Below are 17209 nucleotides of genomic sequence, written 5' to 3'. Positions count from 1 at the left end.
TCAGAATTAAGAGATCAACTTTCCACTCTCGGAAATATCGTAGATGAGCAGGAAGTATCATTAATAGCCCTTAAAGGGTTGCCAACTACATGGGAATCCTTCATTCAAGGGATTAGTGCACATCCTACTCTAACAAAACTTGACCAACTCAAGAATGATTGTACTCAGGAAGAATCACAATTGATTACAAGAGGAATAATTCCTAATAAAAAAGAGGAAATTCAAGCTTTACATGTGAACTCAAACAATAAAAGCAATAGACGTTTTAAGAAAAGAGGAAAGAAAAATCAAAACTATAAGAAAAAGGATTCTTCGAAAATCCAATGCCACAAATGTGACAAATTTGGACATGCTCACATGCTAAGTCATAAGGTTCAAATTTGAATTCAAATTCGTCAAGCATAAAATTTGGATGAAATTCAGCAAGGGTAAAAATTCGGAAAAATGTTCGACATTAAACTTCACTTATACAATTTATTTATTTTTAAATTTAAAGAACATAGCCACAAAGATGTGAAATTAGTTTGACGTTGCTAAATAATTAAAAACTCGATTTTATTTTAAAATAAAATAATATTATTATAAATACCAATATTATAATAAATACCATAAAATTCAGATGAAGTTTGAAAGGATAAAATTTGCTGAAATTCAAACTTCATTGATGAGATTTGGCATATCCTGTGACTTAGCTCACATGTAGTGTCTAGAAAGGAAGAAAGTTCTTGCCAACATATCTAAAGTCAAGGAACCTGAAAACTCACTATTCTTCCTTGCCTTAGCAAGTGAGTTTAACTCTAATAAGAATGCCTAGATAATTGATAGCGGAGCATCTAGACACATAACTGGATTTAGAGATCAGTTTGAAACCTTTGAAGGACACTCAACCGAACAAGTCACAATAGGGGATAACTCTACTTACCCTGTGAAAGGAATTGCGACCTATTCAATTCAACTAAAAATTGGAGTTACTCTACAACAAAAAGATGTTCTATTTGTATCAGGTATAAAGAGAAACCTAGTCTCTAGTTCGGGCCTAGCAGATCAAGGGTATCATGTCACCTTCCAAAAAGAATAAGGTCCTATCTTGGCCTAAAAATTCAAATATCAAAAGTGCAATCTCTATTGCAATCTCTATTGGATCCAAAGACGGAAGTCTATATAAACGGTGTAAATCTCAAAACCTAGCCTTAAATCATGAAGTTATAAAGAACAATGAGATCTGGCACAAAGGACTAGGTCACCTACATTTATGTGCTCTACCCTCCATAGAGAAGATTGTAAAAGGCATACCTAACCTAAAATCTAAACATGATGGAACATGTAAAGGTCGTGCTTTTGGAAAGAACTCATAAACATCCTTCCCTCATAGCAAACATAAATCAAAAATTGTACCTCATTCATACTGACTTATGTGGACCAATGTTAGTACCTTCCCTAGGAGGATACTTGAATTATATCATCTTTGTTGATGATTATTCTAGGAAAAACAAGATTTATTTCCTAAAATTGAAAGAATCAAATGAAGTTCTATCTAAATTCAAAGAGTTTAAAGCCTTACTCGATAATCAAACTAGGAAGAAAATTATAATCCTAAGATTTGACAATGGATGATAATACACTTTTGAAAACTTTAAAGAGTTTTGCATATCTATTGAGATTAAGAGGGAGTATACAGTACCATATAATCGTCAACAGAATGGAGTAACCGACAAGAAGAACAAAACCATTATTGAAGCAACTAAGACCATGGCGCATGATCAAAATCTTCACATAACATTATGGGCTCAAGCTTCCAATACCGTAGTATACATTTAAAACAGATGCCCTCATTCATTTCTAGAAAATGTAGCACCTAAAGAAGTCTTCTTAGGAGTCAAACCTGATCTAGGTCACCTAAGAATCTTTGGGTGCAACGTATGAATTCATATACCTAAAGAGAAAAGGACTAAACTAGAGCCCTTAGGAAAGAAAGGCATATTGTTAATTATAGTGAATCTTCCAAAGCTTACATAGTATACATATCAGGGTCAAGGAAAATTGAAATCAGTAGAGATGTTAAGTTTGAAGAAGATGTTGCATATAAAAACTCTAAAAATATAGAACCAAATGATAATCCCATCCTAGACTTAGATGAAAGTCCTATGGTTGAGAGGGAGAGTTGTACAAAAGATAATGGCCCCAAAACACCTAACCCTAAGTATGACTCAAATCCACCCAAAAAGAAAATACCACTATGGGCAAGGAAAATGATTGAAGAAAACAATGTGGCTCCTGATGAAATCTTTAGAGAAAATATGAAAACAAAAAGTCACTGGATCTAGGTGATACTCACAGGGGTGAAGCACCGGGACTTCCCGGGAGGTCACCCATCCCAGTGCTACTCCAGCCTGAGCGCGCTTAACTACGGAGTTTCCTCCATGGTTAAACCCAAAGCTTGCAACCCCATTTGCAAAACCTTCACCAAGTGTTGTGCCTTATGAATTGATCTCCTACTTATCAATTGATGAGCTTAAGGGTCTTTCTAATGAATGGTTCATAAGGCACAACACTTGGTGAAGGTTTTGCAAATGGTGTTGCAAGCTTTGGGTTTAACCATGGAGGAAACTCCGTAGTTAAGCGTGCTCAAGCTGGAGTAGCACTGGGATGGGTGACCTCTCGGGAAGTCCCGGTGCTTCACCCCTGTGAGTATCACCTAGATCCAGTGAGTGCTAAGTGTTCCAATTATTCTCATGAGAGATGGATTCATGTTCAATCACTACTCATGAAACATGGGTCAATGAGTTTGACTCAAAAATCACACAGTTAAATCCTGATAGCAATATCACAATTTGACTTGCTATGGAAATTATCTCCTACTTATCAAGCTTATTTGACATCAATGACACTTAACAGTTGATTGACCATTAAGGGAGGGTATTAAAATAATATCTTTATATAATTAATTATCAAATATTAGTTTACAAACTTTCAATTCAGTTTAGTTATATTACTTAGAATGTTTCTAATTCTATTATCAGTAATCTTCAGTTTCTTTTTAGAAACTCTTGCAATGTAATTGCCTATAAATGTTCCTCATTCCTTAGTAATAATCAAGCAATTACCATTGTGCAATTTGTTTCACAATATCTAGGAGATATTAGTTATCGATTGAATCACAAATCCTCCAAAGCTCTTCTTAGCAATAAGAATTGTGAGAACAAAACAATCCATATATGCACCCAAATAATAGAAACGAACAAAACCCCAAAGGAAACCAAGCAACAAGCATTCCAAGTCATAATCATGACTATCACAAAGACGCTCTAAGCTGATGACTAGGATGATAACTCAGGATAACGATAGGCTTACCTCTTATGTGTGTCATTGTATCCTCCAATTGAGGACGAAGCGACTCATAAAGTTCAGCCATGCCCTCTGCAGTTTCAGCAGATATTGGAATAGGATCCCCAAAACCTAAACTATGAGCTTCTCCCATAGATGCCATTAGAACACCACTGGTATCATCATATATTGCTTCAGCTTTATTCATTGCTAAGATAACACGTAAATTTGATGCATGTTTCCTTATCCATTTTGAAACCTCCATGTCTAGCGGATGGAGTCCATGTCTGTGAACAGCAAACTTTCAAATTTCTTAGCAGCTTAATTAAGAAAATAATAAAATTGATCTTTCAAAGGAATGAGCTATAGCACAATCAATTATAGAGAACATAAGTCAGAATTACAATTATGCTGATAAAGAATTTTGATGGTACTTTCTTTCTAGGGAAGGTGTGGATAAAAGCACCTGCCATCAATAAGAAATATAGCCATGTGAGACCTTCCAAGTACATTTGCTGTTAATCTTGAAGTTCTTGCAAGAACACTTCCTGAAGTTGCTGCCATCTCTAGACCTGCAGAATCCAATACATTGAATCTCAAGTCCCCCAATTTTGCAACTCCTTCACGAAAATCACGTGTTACATGACCATCAGGTGTATTGTAGACAAGGGCTTCTCTTCTCTTTATTAGCCTGTTGTGGGGTTTAAATGTACAGAAGATATCCAGGATCAGTTAACATTCAACTATATTAATTACAATAAAGTCCAAACAAATGTTAAAAATTTAGGCATGTCACATTTTCTAATAAAATAGAAAGAGCCAATTTATCTTAGAAAACAAGGACATCTTAACATTTCAAGACAAAAAAACATTTTTCTCGTTTTAAAATGTATCCCACATTCTTTAATGTACCTATTAAACAAAGCTGATTTCCCTACATTTGGCCTTCCAATGAGAACTATGGTCGGAAGCATCTTAACTTCAACTCTGTCAAATTCAGGCATTGAGTCAGACAAGTCAAGATCAGTGGATTCATCGGTATTATCATGTTCAGCATGAAGCATCCCATCTTCTATTTGTTCATCAAGAACTGCATCTGTACACTCCTCAGGGCTTATGGAAGCACTCAGAAACTCATGGCCGTCTGTTCCTATCAGAGGGTCATCTGTTTTATTTCCTGATAAATTGGTAAAGCTTACCAAGAAGATTTTTGCCCGCATGATGGGAAACTTTTCACTCCAAACTGCCAGAAAGGGATTTCGAACATTTTGGTATTTAATTGGCACAAAACATCTTGAGCATGACTCTGCAAGAGATATCAGATTCTTTTTCAATGCTTCAAAGTAAACTATAAATCCATATGTTTGTCAAAAATGCAGGTAATTTATAGTCAACCCTTAGGAGAAAGAAAGCTAAAGGAATGTAAACTGTACCTTGAAGAGTGTGTGCAGTTTTAGATAAAGGTGAGACTCGCGGTCCAAAACCTGTTTGCATATTGCCTAATGCATAAACCAACATCTTTTCCCTTGTTATATTCCATGGTAGCTGATTAATTTTCTGCAGAAAGATCAAATTAGACCTGCTCCAAATTAATTTACAAAACTACATATCAACGCCCAAGTGGCATCTTGCAATGCAAGAGTTGTCTTCTGACATAAAAACCCAATCACAAGAATATGAAGACAGCTAATATAAAACCACAAATTCAAATGAATAACCCATTTAAGTAAATCTTAAGTGCTGAACAATCTTGAACACAACACTGCTGTAAAAATGCCAAAACTTTAGAAAATAAGTACTAGCCTGTTTCCTGTAAAGTTAGCTGAAATTTTGAAATACAGAATATGAATTAGAAAGTCTCATTAAACCAGTGATTGAAATGAATTCTCATCATACAGAAACTTTAGAGAATTCTATACAAGAATGTCAACAATTTGACATTGTAAAATTCCAAAAAATCAACAGATAGTACTTCAAGGTACCATTAACATTTAATTTAGCTTGGCTGATTCTGGAAATATAATGTTGAATGGTTGCAGAGCAAATCAGCCTTACACTCAAGCATAACTCACAATTCCCTGATAGTTAATAACATAATAATGGCTATCCACTAAGATCTATAGCATAATAGTTGGAACACTCATCAAGGCCTGCGACAAAAAAGTTCAGGAAAAACTCGGCCTGTTTCCCGCAAAAACTCGGGAACTTAAAAATAAACATAAATTCAATACGAAATGCATTATTTTTTGCAAATTCAATAATAAGATGCATCCAATGAGGCAATAAATGAGAACATAAAGGAAACAAGCTTAGTCTGGATATATTTAAACACAAAGTGGGTACAAAATTGCATTCTTGTGAGGAATTTTGATGGCTGGAAACAAATTAGTAAATAATTTATGTAAAACTGAATAAATCATCACAATCACATCTCCCTCTTCCCAATTCTAGTAAAAACTAAGGGAGAGGTAGAACTACAAGTCTAGTCCCAGAAGTCTGCACTAGGCATGATTGTGCCTCCTTTCTCAATATGTTTGACTACGTTTGTGGCTCGTTCTCCATCCTAGATGTAGCTCTACCTCTAGCTTCTCCTAGCACTAGCAATGACTGCTCATTGAACTCAATGTCATCTAGTTTGAAACCAAATCCAACCCCTCCTCCATAACATACCTCTCCAAATCATTCATGTCATCCTCTTCAAAAACCACCTCAAATCCACTTCAAATAAAAATCACTTTGCAAGCATTTGGAATACAAGAGCTTGAAAATTTTCCCCCTCTCAACAAAATGTAAGTAAAGAAACAGGAAATGAACTTAATTTGGGTCGTGTTTTTACTTTAAGTGCTGGTATAAAACTATGACCAGATTTTTCACAAAAACTGATTAAGTTTTTGGCAAAAGCTCAGCAAGTACTCAGCAAGTTTTTGGCAAAAATTCCATAATTTTTTGGTGTCAGAAGTCATAAAACATCGCTAGGCCAGAAAAATCAACCAAATTTTGCAACTCAATGAGTACTCTGCCAATAGTACATCTATGATATATGGCATAAAATTACAATATACCATGTGGATATTTTCTTTAGGAGACTTCCCAATCCTAGCAGTTTCACCAGCCGTGTAGTAATATGTAGATAAGCTAGTTTGAACGCTAGATTATCACTCTCTGGTAATGATCAATCGACCACTTGTACTGAAATAGGTTGAGCTTTCTCATACATAGGGTCCAATATACTATTTTTGTCTTCCTCAACCCTTGAATATTCATTTTCAGGCTGAAACTGACAATTTGAGACAGAGTAAATCAGCTCCACAATCTTTTCAAGACTTCACGTTCATTGACACAATCCTCCCGAAAATCCTCCAAATTAGACATGGGCAAATATTCAGGTTACATCCTCAGATGTTTTCTAGCAAAACCCTTGTTGGCAAAATTCACTCTGGGATTATCAAACTGAAAGTTGAACATGAACAAATCTACCTCAAGTTTGAGGGTATCTCACACTATTCTACATTCACAAAAACCAAGCTCTATAGGGACAGAGATGTCTGTCTCACTCTTAGGAGAATACATTTTGCTGACATGAGCTAACAGGTGGCACAATTCCACTACACAAAGCAATCTAACACATACCTGGGTAGTATCGCTGGAGCACCTTATAAACCTTAAACCTTAGGTAGGTAAACCTTGGAAATTGCACATAAATACTGCCATAAACACTTATCATCTGCATGGCTTCCTCTGACATCCTTTGGCTAGGAATCCCTGCAAATTCATGGGTTAGCCTTCCTGAGAAGGTATCAGTCACCTTCTTGTAATGATATGATATGATAGATTTTAATGACGTCCACGAGACTAAAGTAGTCTATGGGACCCATGCAATCGCCCTCCCGAGTCAGGAGCCAAACTAGTCAGTTGCAAAGTTTTGGTTAACTTGTTTTGGTTAATGTTAAACACATTTTTTTCTATGCAAGTAGGGGTAATATAAATAAATCTTTACTCCTTCCAAATATGGCTCATGGGGGAGTGTGGCCCATTCCCTTGTGCAAGCTAAACTATAGAATAGGTACGAAGACATATAGAATCCTTGCCGCCCAAACCAGCCACCGTTCAATTGGTCATGCATTTCCTCTACAATGATCTATTCCCAGTCAAAAAATTGGATTGCCTACAATACAATCTAGATAAAGAAATACATCCAGTCTTCAAAGTTATAAGAATGGTTGGACCTTTTACCCTATTCAGCAGCGCCACCAAGTCTCTGATATGATGCTTCATATGCTCCCTGGTAAGAGGTCTAGGTAGACTTGAACCACCCCTCTGTGACTTAAGAAGTCAAGTCTTGGCGATTACGGTCTACTAAAGTTTCTCGTTATGTGAAAACTAATCCCAAGATGAGGACATATTAAAAACCTGAGTACACCAATTCTCAAGGCAGCTAAAATGGTTTCTCTGTTAATGGGCAACAAAACTTCTCCGTCAACCTTTCTTATGCACCTACCCTTAGGATCATATATGTTAATGCATTCATGGACCAATTTTGGGGAGATAAGGGCTACCGACAAGGTTGCAACTTCTATTATCCCACTTTTCACAATAAAGTCCAAAATCGTACCTTCCCTTGGGTTTCTAGTCCTGGCTACGAAATCATCTAAACCCTATTTTACCCATGTCATATCTCAGTTTTCAAGGTAATTACAGACAAGACTAGAGCCATTTTCAAAAATTTGGAATGTAGCCACTATGGCAAAAACCAAATAGCTCAACCCAATGCAGTTGTAATTTTAACAATATAGAGAGCTGAAACAAAGAAATGTTGTAGAAACTAGAAACTCACCTTCAAAACTGAGAATTTCTAAAAACCCTACCCTTGACAAGCTCAATTACCTTCACGCGTCGAACTCCTCTCGCAAAACAATTTGCAAATGGCAACTAAATCTTTCCTTCGTGCCAATTAATAGCAAAAATCATGTCATTATGGAGCATTAGTTATAAATGGCTTATCTATGTGCAAGCTTACCACATCATGATTACTTCGCATTTCACGAGATTGTCCCAAAGTTCAACTTTTAAACATGATTACTGAAATATTTTGTCTTATCTGTCACTTCTAATATAATATAAAATAATCTGCTTATGCCTCCCACTCATAAAGGTGACCTCATTGAACTACTTGAACGACGTGAACCATTTCAAGTGGTTCATAGATATCTGCTTTATTCCTTTGTAAAGACACGTGAATAACCATACAACTGAGGACATGGAACATAACAAACAATTTCTTAGTTGAACTTTGACATAACACATGAACGGGTTGAACCTTGTGAACTCTAGGAACTAGTTCAAAGGGTTCAATTGGTTCATTACTATATACAACTCAACTCTATAACTAGCATTTTAAGTGTATAATTTAAAATAAAGTCATGGACATTGAACCATTTGAGCTAGTTGAACTAGTTCAACCAATTCAATGCGTTCAAGAAGTTCAATATGTTCACACTTATTTTCATCGACTCAAATCATAACTTTACACAAGGACTCATGAAGGGGAACTAGAGAGTTAGGACTTTGATCTAATTGGGGTAGACTCACAAAATTAAAATTTTGGGGGGAATAGGCAACATCGACTCTAACTAGGGACTACATTTTGACAAAACGATGACTCAAAATCTCTAGTTATGCAATAAGATCAAAAAGAAAGAAAGGGAACTAGCCATGCCAAACTAAACAAGAAATCTACAACACACCAAAATTACAACACCTATATACAAACAACAAACTCATGTTTCTCAATGTTCAAAAGATTTTGATCAGTTTCAGATCTTGTCCATTATAGGACAAGGGAAGAGGGGACCAATTTGGATATGCTAATTCAAAGGAGTTAGATCCCAATACCTGGTGTATTATGTAAGGTCCTTTCCATAGTGAATCAAATTTTCCATTGGCGCCTTTCGGTTCTCTCATTTTTTCCCGCAGTAATACTTCATCTCCATCCATCAAGCTCATAGGCCTCACTTTTGTGTCATTGGGTTCTTATATTGTCCAATATTTCACTTCTTTCCTCCTCTTACTTTGTTAGGTACATAACTCGTTTCTCCAAGGAACTCTAGAAATATTGATCCTCTACGACACTTTGTAACTTAGAGGCGGCCAACTGAAGTTGTAGCAATAAAAATGCATCAATACAATACACTAGCTCATACAGAGCCATTCCCATTTCCTTGTTAGGTGTCATACGATCAGCCCAGAATGCCTCAAAAAGTTTCTTGTGTCAATCCTTGGCATTATTGCTAACTAGCTTCTTTATTATGGCTACCAAGTTTTTATTAGTAGACTCTGCTATACATTCCCTTGGGGATAATAATCAGAAGAATGTCATAGCAAAACATCATTAATTCCTATGAGGAAGAGTAGGTAGCAATATTAGCAATTTTCACCAACACACAAAAATGTAACATAATGTTTTATTTCAAGAATTTGCTGACTAATTCTGAGGTAGTTTTCTTTGAGGGTGTGACCTCCACCCATTTCGTGAAATAATCAGTTGTTGTGAGAATGTAGCTATGCCCAACACTGGTAAGTATTGTGCAAGTTGGATCTTCTAAAGTGACCACCTCTTCAACCCTCTATTTGAATCAGACTCGTACTCCAAAAAATTAAGTACAAAGTCATTAGGATCTTCCAAAGCCTTTTCTTCTTCAATAAGTTCTCCTAATGTGTCTTTTGTGATACTAATTTCATGATGTTGGAGTGTAATGTCCCTGTTTTAGCAGATTCCAGGAGCTAGAGTTGGTCAACTCATCATCACGACCCTCATCAGTTGACAATAGGATTTGATGGTCTTAATTGTAGATCTGTTATTTATAGTAAGTCTAATTTTGGCCACTTGTTATTTTTGGTAGTGCAGAGCCAGCACAATAGTGGTTGTCATCTATTCAGTCTTCTGCATAGGACAGAGTTATTTAATGATGGTCATTTTTATTGCATTAGTTATGAGGCTTTATAATTATTAATGCACTTTATCTTATTACAAGTTCTAAAATGATGTTGTGAAGTTGAAGCTCCTTTCGTGAAAGGTGTAATGTTGAAGTCAAGTTGAGCAAATGAGATTATAAATATGGCTCTCATTTTGGGAATTGATCATCATAAGAATTATTATTTTCTTTTGATGTTGTTGAGGGTTTGAAGGATAAGTTTTCTCCAATCCATTGCTGAAGTATAGTGGACTTAGGCGTTAATCTTTCTTGAGAATTACTATTGTGTTTCAAAGTTGCATTTCCTATGGTTGAAAGACCTTGTGCTATCGAATTGCTGGTTTGAAATTAAGTAAAGTCACAATTGGACAATTGCAAGAGCTAGCGTTTCGAATTATTGTTTGGCATTGGGATTCCCTATTAACATCAGCTCCTGTCTTATGATTCTTCTTGAGCTGCTAGTTTTTGAGACATTTGCATCTAATTTGCAAACCTGCGTTTGAATCTCTAAGGCCAGCAATTACTTGTTTGAAGCCTACGACCACAATTAGAGACCTGTGTTCATTCATTTGTGGCCTGCGATCAGCTGTGAGAGGCCTACTGTAACATCCACTTTATCCAGGTCTTAACTAACAACTAGTCATATCAAAGAATACAATTAATACTTCATATTCATAGAAAAATAGTTATAACAGATATGTTCATCTGAATGATTTTAATGGTTACAATCAGTTAAACAGAAATTTCATAACTAACAATTGAAGACACCATCAATGAATTTAACAAAGAATTTAAAATCTACATACCGTAGAATTCAAAACCAAAATCCGTCTAAGGATGCTTCTACAAAACCTTGGTTAGTCCATATATACCGCTTAGGAACAAATAGCTACACCAGTTTATCAAAATGACAAATACCATCAAATATCACTATATTATTTAGGGCATCAAATACCATTGTATCAATTAGGGCATCAAATACCACTATATCATTTAGGGCATCAAATACTACTGTATCATCCCTTCTCTTTCCATTGCTGACTATGGGAATAACATACAGCTAGAAGATACACTCATATTCATTATTCACATAAATGAAAGACTGAAATAACAATCCATCAGATAAACCTATCTCTTGCATATAGATATATTCCATGTTCAATTGGAAGATTAACCGATCTAACTAGTTACCAATTACATTGACGAGAAAAGTTGCTTTCATTAAAGGAACTCACAGAATTGATGATATAAATCAATACATCATATCTTCTACTTGTATAAACATCATAAAAGTAAAATAGTTGTTACCAACATGATGCAGGAGCATCCTGGGTGCAAGGGCAATCTTGCATCACCCAAAAATATTTTATTTTCAGTCTTTTCTATTTTAATAAGGACTAGTAGACAGGGTTTAATAAGGACTAGTAGACAGGGTGGTCACTACTTATGGGAACTTACTATATTTAGTAAATTTGTCATACGAGTTCGAAATGTTCTCATTTTCTACAAGAAGGTCCATTTTAGAGTTGTAAGCCTACCATAAAAATCTCATTGCTCCAGCTTAAGTATCAGAGGAGAACTTGCAGATTTTCGGTGGAAGAATTTGTAGAAAAATCTTTAGACTCACAGTTGGAGGCCTTAGAGTGCCCGGATGAGGTCCGAAAACTTGACGGAAGGGCGCTACCACAACTTCAAGCCTATAGATCAAGAGTTGGCATTTCCGAAAAGTGGTTATAATTGCCAATCAGAGCAATGGTTCGTGAGTTATGGCCTTCCGAAGTTGAGCTACTCGAAACTTCTAAAATAATTGTCAAAAATGTATTTGGCCGACTCTATATGTTTTGTTAGGGTCTGTCGGCCCTAGGTATTAAGTTTGAGCATCTAGAACCTTCCCAGGGGGCATAAAACTGCCTACTTAAGAAATGCCCGAACATTGTCTAGGGTAGCTCTGGGTAATAGTTCGCAGCACTGTCTTACAGATTACTGTAATGAAGGCGCCTTTTTGGGTTAGCATATTGTAATTGAGAATTTTGTACTTTCGCATTTGCGGCAATAATAAGAAATCCATATTTTGTTCTCGCATTTGCTATTGTTTCTTTGTTTCTATTGAGTTTATGGTATTAAGGGGAGTCCCCTACATCAAGTGGTATCAAAGCTAGAGTTCTTGAGTGTGTGGACAAATCGCCAATTGTGAGACAGTATGCACCAGAACCGTGGTTTGGGCTGAGTGTGTAGACAAATCACCGCTTGTGAGGCAGTTTGCATTAGGGTTGCAACGGAAGCGCGAAAATGCCTCCACGAAGAGAGCGTGGCGGAAGAGCTATAGGTGTTACACCTGAGGGTTTCCGAGCCCTCCAAAGACAAATGCAAGCATTGGAAGAACAAATGCATAGAGGAATGAATCTTCCCATTAGAGATGAAAGCGAGGATGAGGATGACGTAGAAGAAAATGTTGAAGCAGAGGCGATTCTAAATCCAAAGTAAGAAAGGCTTTTTAGGGCCATCTCCAAGATTGGAAAAAGACCTAAGTTTGAGGTTCCCACATTTTCGGAAAATCTTAACCCAGAGGACTTGATCGATTGGATCAATGCACTAGAGGAGTACTTTGAGTATGAAGATATTGATGATCCTGATAGGGTCAAGTTTGCGAAGACAAAACTAAAAGGACATGGGAAGATCTGGTGGTAGGAGGTTCAGTTGGAGCAAAATAGAAAGGGAAAGGAAAAAATCACTAGATGGGATCGGATGAAAGATAAACTGAAGCAACAATTCATTCCCGTGGATTATGAGCTTGATCTGCTGAAGAAGATGCAAGGGTTGAAGCAAGCAGGAAAATCTATTCAAGAGTATATCGAAGAGTTTTTACCGAGTTCTCATTAGAACCGGCCATGCAGAAGCTGATAAGGAGAAAGTCGCCCGTAATCTTAATGGATTAAGGCCTAGCATTTAGGATGAGCTAAGTCTGGTTCGAATGAGCAATATTGAGGAGGCCTACCAGTTTGCCCTAAGAGTTGAGGAGAAACTGAGCAAGAAGTTTGACAATAAGAACAATGGAAGAGGTCGCGGTGGAAGATTTGGTGGACGATCTTATGGTGGTCGTAATGATGATCAAAAGAACAAGGATGAAGCTGGAAGTAGCAGTCAGAACCAAAGGGGAAACAATTTCAATTGTTTCCCTAATCAGAACAAGAGAGATCAGAGAGGAAGAGGCAGAGCACAAGCATCTGGAAGAGGAGGCTTCCGTGGAAAATGTTTTCACTGCTGAGAAGAAGGGCGTAGAGCATTTGAATGTACCCAGCGCCAAGGAAGGATAGACCGAAGAACAGAAGGTGAGGCGAGAGTTGCACATGTTGATGAAGATGCCAAATCCTCACATTCTGAAAATGTTGAAAGAGGATAAGTCCTAGTTAACCGAAGAGTCTTGCTGAGTGGTGAGAATGAACCTGAGCAAAGAAGGAGCTTGTTTTGCACAAGGTGCAGATGTGAAGATGAGTGTTGTGATGTGATCATTGATGATGGAAGTACTGACAATTTGGTGTCAGAAATGATGGTCACCAAGTTGAAGCTGAAGAGGCAGAAACACCTGCGTCCATACTGTATTGCTTGGGTGCAAGATGACCACAAGGTCATGGTCAATGAGCAGTGCTTAGTGAAGTTCAAGATTGGAAGCTACTAGGATGAGGTACCATATGATATCATACCTATGGACATATGTCATATGTTGTTGGGTAGGTCGTGGCAATTTGACAGGCATGCTATACACGATGGGCAAGCAAATACCTTAACTCTAAGGATGGAGTGAAACATAAGTTGAAGTTGTTGAAGGATAAAGAAGAAAAGGTATGTAGTGTTGCCAGAATATGTTTTGTTGATGGAAAAGAGTTTCTTAAAGGTATGAAAAATGAGCATATGTGTTTTGCTATAATTTCTGAAGATAATAAAGAAGTAGACAGAGTACCTGCAGAAGTTGCAAATATGTTAGAAGAATTTTTTGATATTGTATCAAATAATGTACCTAACAAATTGCCCCCAATGAGGAAGATCACTCACCAAATCGATTTGGTTCTAGGAGCCAGTTTGCCAAACAAGGCAGCGCACAGAATGACACCAGCAGAAAGTGAAGAGTTGAACAGACAAGTTCATGAGTTGTTGCAGAAGGGGTTGATTCGAAAGAGTCTGAGTCCATGTGTTGTACCAACAATATTAGCACTAAAGAAGAATGGAGAATGGAGGATGTGCACAGATTCTCGTACTATCAACAAAATCACCATCAAGTATAGATTTCCTTTGCTGAGGATGGATGATATTATGGACTGCTTGAGCAGAGCTAAGTATTTCACAAAGATAGATCTAAAGAGTGGGTACCATCAGTTTCGTATCAGAGAAGGTGATGAGTGGAAGACAGCTTTCAAGACAAGGGAAGGACTATATGAGTGGTTAGTCATGCCTTTTGGGCTAACCAATGCACCAAGCACTTTCATGAGGCTCATGAATGAGGTACTGAAGGAGTTTCTGGGTAAGTTTGTCATTGTTTACCTAGATGATATATTGATCTTTAGTAAGACATTAGAGGAGCATTTGATTCATATTCGCAAGGTGTTTGAAAAGTTGAGGGAAGAAAAGTTGCTGATAAACCTGAAGAAGTGCAGTTTTGTAAAGGAGTTGGTGTACCTAGGATTTGTAGTCTCAGGAGAAGGTCTGAAAATGGACCCAGAGAAAGTGAAGGCTATCCTTGAATGGCCTACTCCAAAGAGTGCGACAGAGGTAAGATCTTTTCATGGATTGGCTACATTTTACAGAAAGTTCATAAGAAGTTTTAGCAGTATTTGTGGACCCTTGACTGAAACAATAAGAGGGGATAGGAAAGAGTTTAAGTGGACTGTAAGAGCAAATAAGAGTTTTAATCTATTAACACAGAAAGTTACTGAGCAATCTGTTTTAGCACTTCCTAATTTTAACAAGGTGTTTCAAGTAGACTATGATGCTAGCGGTACTACAATAGGAGTTGTTTTGAGCCAAGAAGGTAGATTTGTTGCTTATTTCACTGAGAAGTTGAATAATGCAAAAAGAAAATATTCTATTTATGATCAAGAATTTTATGCTATAGTTCAAGCACTGAAGAAGTGGAGACACTATCTTCTTCCTAAGGAGTTTGTTTTGTATACTGATCATCAAGCTTTGCAATATTTAAATAGTCAAGGAAAATTGAAACAAAGGCATTTAAAGTGGGTTGAGTTTTTGCAAAGTTATACATTTATTCTAAAACACAGAAGTGGGAAGTCTAACAAAATTGCAGATGCTCTTAGTAGAAGACAACTTTTGCTGACAGAAATGCAAATAGAGGTGGTAGGGTTCAAGGAACTTAGCACATTGTGTCCAAATGATCCTGATTTTGGTGAAGCGTGGAAGGCTTGTACAGAACCTATTACACTTGATAGGACAAAGTGGTTGGATTTTATGATCCAGGATAGTATGTTATTTAAAGGAAGTCAGTTGTGCATTTTTTCAGAAGTTCAATGAGAGAGAACCTCATCAAGGAGAAGCGTAGTGGACGATTGGTTGGACATTTTGGCAAAGATAAAACTATAGCCTTGGTTGCTGAAAATTACTATTGGCCACAGTTGTAGTAAGATGTGATGAAGTTTGTACAAAGTTGCAGAGTATGTTAGATGGCGAAAGGAGTGAACCAGAACACAGGGTTGTATCAGCCATTACCTGTACCAGAAAAGCCGTGGGAGGATATCAGCATGGATTTTGTTCTTGGATTACCGAGGACACAGCACGGGCATGATTCTATTTTTGTGGTGGTTGACAGGTTTTCAAAGATGGCACATTTTATTCCTTGCAAGAAGTCTAGTGATGTTCATGTAGCAAAGTTGTTTTTTAGAAAAGTGGTGAGATTACATGGTCTGCCAAAGAGTATAGTTTCAGATTGAGATACCAAATTTGTTGGGTATTTTTGGTGTAGATTGTGGAAGAAGTTGAAGACAAATTAGAAGTTCAGTTCATCACATCATCCACAGACTGATGGACAGACAGAAGTTGTGAATCGCAGTTTGAGAAATTTGTTGAGATGCTTGATTGGAGATAAACCAAAAGGATAAGATATGATTTTACCACAGGCAGAATTTGCATATAATAATTCTGTCAATAGGAGTACTGGCAAATTCCCATTCCAGATTGTATATGGGAGTAGCCCCAAAAATGCTTCTGAACTGAGGCAATTGGATAAAGGAGAGATAAGTAGTGTTGAAGCAGAAGATTTTGCTGAACATTTGAAGAACATCCATGAGGAGGTGAGGAAGCATATCATAAAGATGAATACACAGTATAAGGTTAAGGCAGATGTGAAAATGAGATATAAGGAATTTCAGATTGGAGATGAAGTCATGGTTCATTTGAGAAAGGATTGTTTTCCAGTGGGTACATATAATAAGTTGAAGATGAAGAAGTTTGGACCGTGCAAGATAGTGAAGAGGCATGATTCTGGCAATGCGTCTGAAGTGGAGTTGCCTGCTGAATTGAATATTTCACCAATATTTAATATTTCAGATTTTATAGAGTATTATGAAGGAGGTGATTGAGATGAAGTTGCAGAAGCACAATGGAGCATTCCAGCAGCTAATTCAGCTACAAAGGAGATTGAGGAGATACTAGGCAGTCATGTTGGAAAAAGCACCAAAAACAAAACTTATGAGGAATATCTAGTCAACTGGAAAGGGAGACCGATTGAGGATTCATCTAGTTGGCAAAGGAGGAGGTTAACCATCTTGATTTTCCTCTACACACCTAAGACGTGACGAGGTCACTTCTCAAATTACCCCGGATGTCTGATGCAGGAGCATCCTCGGGGCAAGGGCAATCTTGCATCACCCAAAAATATTTTATTTTCAATCTTTTCTATTTTAATAAGA

General features: G+C 37.0%; 1 protein-coding gene across 3 annotated transcripts in view; it reads right to left on the bottom strand.

Annotated features, from left to right (window-relative positions):
* Positions 1 to 17209, bottom strand: part of LOC149569632 (GTP-binding protein) — a 242567-nt gene that overhangs the window by 189448 nt on the left and 35910 nt on the right. For all 3 annotated transcript variants that reach the window (XM_089822343.1, XM_089822345.1, XM_089822344.1), the window contains exons 2-5: positions 4758 to 4881; positions 4237 to 4630; positions 3791 to 4015; positions 3352 to 3611 (exon numbers count right to left, since the gene is read on the bottom strand). In XM_089822343.1, the coding sequence (XP_089678469.1) occupies positions 3352 to 3611; positions 3791 to 4015; positions 4237 to 4630; positions 4758 to 4881 (1003 nt within the window). The remainder of the gene's footprint in view (positions 1 to 3351; positions 3612 to 3790; positions 4016 to 4236; positions 4631 to 4757; positions 4882 to 17209) is intronic.

This window comes from Cupressus sempervirens, chromosome 3 (genome assembly GCF_028749045.1).
Source record: "Cupressus sempervirens isolate cs-2001-9-10 chromosome 3, ASM2874904v1, whole genome shotgun sequence".
Classification (NCBI taxonomy): Eukaryota; Viridiplantae; Streptophyta; class Pinopsida; order Cupressales; family Cupressaceae; genus Cupressus; species Cupressus sempervirens.
The sequence above is the reverse complement of the archived record's forward strand: the minus strand, read 5'-3'. Positions and strand labels throughout refer to the sequence as shown.